Source organism: Neopelma chrysocephalum, unplaced genomic scaffold (genome assembly GCF_003984885.1).
Source record: "Neopelma chrysocephalum unplaced genomic scaffold, ASM398488v2 Primary Assembly neopelma1_70, whole genome shotgun sequence".
Classification (NCBI taxonomy): Eukaryota; Metazoa; Chordata; class Aves; order Passeriformes; family Pipridae; genus Neopelma; species Neopelma chrysocephalum.
In genome coordinates this window covers 2483017-2489016 of record NW_020897730.1, presented here as the reverse complement: position 1 = coordinate 2489016, position 6000 = coordinate 2483017, and the positions used below count along the sequence as shown (strand labels likewise).

Sequence of the window (6000 nt, the reverse complement as noted above, 5' to 3'; positions counted from 1 at the left end):
TGGTTAAGCATTTATTTATCAAAAACCTTGTGGTTCATGAATCCATTTGATTGTTAGTCACCTCTAGGAACAATCATTTTTAAAGCAACATAGCTATTTATACAGCTTGGTTTGTCTGCAGGTTTTGGGCCTGTGCCTCAACACCACTTCTTGCACTATGCTGTGATCAACACTTACTGAGTGCTCTATCTGTCAAAACCTTGCTTTTCACACACTTCTCTTTTTATCTGAGTTTCTGGGGTTGGTTTTGCTGTGTGTTCCTCCTTTGGAATCCTGCTGTGCCACCTCACCCTGCTGAGCCGGGCCCTGGGCTGTGGTGGTAGAATGTTTCCCTTCCCCTAAAGAGTCTGGTTCCAGGGACACATGGACATTGTGGTGGGAGCATTGCACGAAAGCGGAGAAAACCAAATCCAGCAGTCTGGGGCAACCGTGACAAAGTTAACAGGATTGTTGAGGGTGTCTCTGCTCCGGGTAGAGCTGCCGCCCTGAACCGGGTGTGGGGAACACGCTCAGGGAAAGAGTGGAATTGACATGGCTGGGAGAACGTGGGAAGGGAGAGGGGAATCAACATGAACCTCCCGCAGGTGCTTGGCAGCCCTTTCACCCTTGAGTGTCTCATCCGGAGAGCCGTGAGCCCCAGGGATGCGGTCACGCTCTGCCCTGCGGTGCAGTTTGGGATGGCTGTTGCCATGGAAACTGCCCAACAGTTCCACCTGCCCGAGCCTCCCTGTGACACGTCTGACAGCGAGCAGAGCTCGATGTGGCAGCGCAGCTCCCGGGGGGACGTGTGCTGCCAGCAGGTGTGGGGGCTGCCACGGAGGGCAGGTCTCCTGAGCGGGGCCCTCCTTGTCACCGCCGTGACAGCCACAGCGCCCGCGGTGCGCCCCGGCCGAGCAGGGAGGTGCCCTCAACTCTTCTGAGAGCGCTGGCGGGGCGAGCTGGTGGTGTGAGTTTATCCTGGCTCTCCTTTGGAGGTGAGCTTTGCGCAGTGTTTTGGGTTTGTTTTTGTGTACAGAACAGGCATATTGTGTAGGTGAAAGCAGCACTGAAATCTGTGCCTCTCTGCCCTGGCCCCAAAGGGGGTCCTGGGGCGAGGCACAAACTACCCAAGTACCTCACTGAGGTGGCTGTTCTTTTCAACTAAAAATCTTTTAGTTTTTAAGTTTTTTGCCTATCATCTTGCTACCAAAAAAAAAAAAGTAATCCCCAAACAGTGCACTGGAAGCAATGCAAAAGTATATGGTGAAGCAGTGCTTCAGTTTAAGCTGATGACTGCTTCATCATCAGTATATTCAATGTACAGCTTGCTTGCTTAAGCAGCTGTCAGAAAACAAAAATACTCTGGAGAGTAATACACTCTTCAGGCATCATTTTAGATTATGTAGATAATTTAATCATAACCCTTAGGCTTTAATAAGCTTCACTTCTTTACACATATTGTCTTTATACATATTATCACAACATGAATGTACTTTTCTGAGTGAAAGCAAGATGCCCTTTATTGTTAGTTTCAAGTGACAGCAGTAGTTTGTTTTGATATCATGTTAATGTGTTAGTATATCTCACAGTTTTATTCCCCGGTCATGTGTACCTGTAGTGTTTCTAGTCTGGGCTTTGTTTGTAACCTTGTCTCTCTTTTTTTTTTTTTTTTTTTTTTAGTATCAGAACATACAGTATATTGAATTAGGTTACATGAAATTACTGTTTGTACCAGGTTAAAAAAAGGCATTTTATTTGTTTGGATGTAACTGCATGACCTAAAAAGTTATGACTACTAATTAAGAACAACCACATAAAATAAAAGATACTTAATTATTTTCTGCCTGAATGATACTGCTGGGATCATCAGAGGATAATGGATTTTATTACTTTGTGTTAACTTCAGCCACCTTATTGTTCTTCTGTTTTGATTTTCGTTGCTGGTTTGCAAACAAGATACCTTTTGTACTTCATATCCTGGGCACATCTTGTTAGTAATCTATCTAGACTCTAGTCTTATATTTTTTTCACTTTTTCCTTAAAGCAGTCTTGGACAGACTTTGTCCAAAGAATATTGATGAAGCCAAAAAATTCTCTGTCCTTCTGTTGAAAAATATCATGGAGTTCTGAGCGGCCAAAACACACATGGTCTTCTTCTCCATGGAAATCTGTAAAGCAACACTGCCATAATTAAAGCTCTCTGTATTATTACAGGCTAATAAGCTTGTCTGTACATTTTAAGAGGAATCTTACTGCCTGACCTTATATATCATGTAGGAATATTTCAAAGCTAGCTCCAGCATCATGCCCACTAGCTAAATGATTGCTGATCTTAAATCTTCAGTTTTTGATTTGAAGGCATGGTGGCCTGCCACAAATCTTGATAGGCTGTTAGAAAGGTTAATCACACATTATTTTAGTTTCTTGAAAATCTTTTTCATTTTCCGGTCTGAAGTTTCCAGCTGCTGTGGCAAGGAGGCATATTCCTGTGCAAGACATGTTCAAGTGGGAACATTTACAAGGCCATAGTTCAATATATTAATGCTTTTCCTCTGGAGTAAAGTCAGGCAGGAAATGTGCAAAAGACTTGCAGTAGGTAATGTGAGTCCGACAAAGGCCACAAGAAGCTGAGAGACAAAGACTGGAGGTGAGGAGAGAGTGTGAGAGGCTAGATTCAGGATGAACCCTTTTTAGGACATTTCTCCATTTTAATTTGATTTGAATTAGTACAGTGTGCTGCTGCAGAAACCCATTTCATCAAGAAACTTCATGCACAGTCTAAGACTGGAGCTCTGTGAACTCTTAGCAATTTTTTGCAGTGTGATAGGAAACCTCCTCTGCCAAATGACATGCCATGTTCTCCTGTTCATAAATAGACTGGAAAAGGAGTTTCTAGTGAACAGAAGTAAGAAACTAGTGTTGAAAAAGCAAATCTGTTGTGTTCAGTCCAGTAACTTGAAAGTAACTCTAAAAATGCAACCCTCATTTGAGATGGTGACAGGTATAGTATGTGAGTAATGCTGCCCAAACACTTGTGTGGGCCAGATGTAGGCTGAACGCTTTAGGGACAACTGAGGGGGGATCACCTTGGCAGGTTAGCATGTAGTGTCTGTCATTCCTGCTGTGGTTGGTCTGCCCCGAGCCTTTGCTGCTCATTGTGCTGGGCAGTCTCAACCTGCCCAGGAGCAGCTCATCAGCTTAGTAGCCAGACCTTGGCTTGTGTAGAACAGGAGCCTGCAGTTCCAGCCCGCTCATGTTGTCTGAAGAAATGTTGCTTTTATCTCTGTGGCCAGTGTTAAAAAGATTCCCTCCTTTGTACCTCCATCCTCTGTGAATGCAGCTGCTCTGTATAAAAGTACTTCTATATTTCTTCGATGTTTTTGAATAGATCAGATGGCACAGTGGTGTTTCAGTCTAACTCTGACAATGACATGACTCTTTTGGTGAGAAAATTCTAAATTAACATTGTTGGTCATTTTCAGACTTTCGGATGTACACCAGATCTAAACATTGTACTTATAAAGGGGAGCAGGTTTAAAGGCTCTGCTCAGATTCATTCAAAATTACTTCTAAATATCTTTTGGGTTTTTTTCACTTCAATTGTTTTGCGGTTTTCAACAATGAAATATGGATGCAGTGCAAAAGTAAACATGGGTTTGGGGAAAAGTTTATTTGCTGTTATATGCTGTTATATGCTGTTTGGTTTGAAACTTAACTAGGAATGTGATTGAGAGTGTGAAGCTCTTCTGTGGAGACTGCTGAAATGTACCCCGTGTTTGATGGGCACCCTGAAATTATGTACTCAATAGCTAGAAAATGTTACTGTTTTGGAAAATATTTGTGTGTAAGCAAATAATGCTTCTTCTTGAAGCATGCACCATCTCATTATTGCCCTACATCCTGTGATCAGGTATCTTTTGCTCTGCTTCTGTTAATGTAAAACAGGTCCCCCTCTACAGTGGTGTTACCTTACAGAGGTTTAAAACACGGTGTATGATGCTGTGCAATGATTAAGGCCACGTGCACCCAAATTTAGAAACGCTTTCTGATGGTGGATTTCAAAGCCTACCATTCTTTTTTGCTTTAAAAACAAATCACTAAATCCTGTGAAAACAACCTGCCAAGGCATGGAAAAATTGAGGCCAGCTTTAAAATAGAAAGGAAAATGCCTTCTGGTGTTTCACTGTATAATAGCTCCTATTCAGTTTGTATGCAACTGCAACACTTGTTGACTCCAAGAGGAGTTGGATTTGTTTATATGGCAGAACTTCTTTAGTTTAATAATTTCAAAGGTATCAAAGTGTATGAAACAACTTTATGCATTTTGAACTTTTGTGGGGTTTGAAAACTTCATGCTGCGCTTGCATCCAGAAGATTTAAACTTTTAAAAGAATTAAATTTACAGTCTAGAGATAGGCTTCTGTTTTCCTCCTATCTGTTTAAATAAATCTTGCTGCTCATTTGATTGTGAATACATGGCTTGAGTTTCTGTGAAGGAAATATATCTAGCTTCACTGGGTGTGGCTGCTGAGGTTGATGGTATTTTGAAACTTAAGTTTGAACTAAGTACAAGAATAAAGCTGCAACGTGCCCTGGCAATGAACTTCTGCCATTGCATTTCTTGATGTGAAAGGTTTCTGAATCTTAAGGTCATGTACTAAAATTTTCCCGTGTTCCAATGGAAAACCCATTTCTCCTGCACATCATAGAAGAGTTTGAGTTGGAAGGGACCTTTAAAGACCATCTAATTCAACCCCCCTGCAATAAGCAGGGGCATTTTCAATTAGATCAGGTTGCTCAGAACCCTGTCCAACCTGACCTGGAATATTTGCAGGGATAGAACATCTACCACCACTCTGTGCCTGTGTCCACCTTTGTCGTAAAAACTTAATTCTTTATTATCTAGTCTGAGTCTGCACCCTTTTAGTCTAAAACCATTACCCTTGTTCTATCACAACAAGGCCATACTAAATCATGTCTTTTGCACAGCTTGGAGATATTGGGCCAGACATTTGTTTGTGAAAGCAATGTTGCATTCTAAAATTTTGTAGAGCTATTTTGATTTTAATCCAGAAAAGAATTGGCTCTTAGTTTCTGGGGCTTTCTCTCGTTTAATTTTCAAATCTTTAGGCAAACAATAATAAATCCAAAACCTGGAAGACTATGACTTTCTCCAGCTTTTCAGAGTACAAGTGAAATGACAGAATTTTCTTCCAAGTCTAAAGCTGAATGTAAAAGTGTGTCCCTCATTTTGAATGGCCTTGAAGTCATGTGTTTATCAAATGTAGACTATCAGTATGCAAGTGACTGTTTTTTGGAAACCAGTGTGGAGATGGATGTGATCTGCCTTCCAGGTGAAATACAGAGTGTAAATGTCTGCTACTTTAGGAACATCTGTTGTTAAGATACTGAACCAGTGCTGGTCTCCTTCATTTCAAAGACTAACAGAGGGTAATTGTTGTAGAGAGTGCAATAGTGCAATGTACTTCAACCTGTGATCTCTAATCTGACTGGACTGCAAGTGAGCACAGAGGCGTCAAAACATTATCTCTGAAATGTTTGCCAAAAACTGAAGTGCTGACAGGCTTAGCTGGAATCTGGCTCCTGGTGATTGTTAGCACTTGCTGGCAACAACAGCTACAAATGTCTAGAAATTGCCAGCAAGCAATTTTAATGCTAATATTACCATTCTGTGGACCAATCGTTTTCTGTTTAGCCCAGTCATAAGCACTGTTGTTTTCATGTTTCCAATGAAGAATGAGGACTGCAACTCTTCTAAGCCAAGTCAAAGCAACTAGACTTGACCCTCCCTCCTCTCCTCTCTCCCTTTCCCTTCTCCAATTTTGAGGTTTCAGCATAAGTGTACCAAACAGAAAACTCTTTACCTGCCCATGCTTTTAATGGTGGCTTTAGTTTCCCATTTGTTTTGGACTTTTGTTGATATAGGAATGGGCAATGGCAATTTTAAATATACTCAGGTGTTTTAATTGAAACAGATCATGCTGTACTTATACCACCTTT

General features: G+C 41.3%; 1 protein-coding gene across 1 annotated transcript in view; it reads left to right on the top strand.

The window, feature by feature from the left end:
* The first annotated feature begins 363 nt into the window (after positions 1-363).
* The window catches only part of LOC113968967, a 126111-nt gene continuing 120474 nt past the window's right edge, over positions 364-6000 (top strand). The window contains exons 1-2 of the mRNA XM_027685979.1: positions 364-471; positions 746-974. Of these exons, the coding sequence (XP_027541780.1) occupies positions 364-471; positions 746-974 (337 nt within the window). The remainder of the gene's footprint in view (positions 472-745; positions 975-6000) is intronic.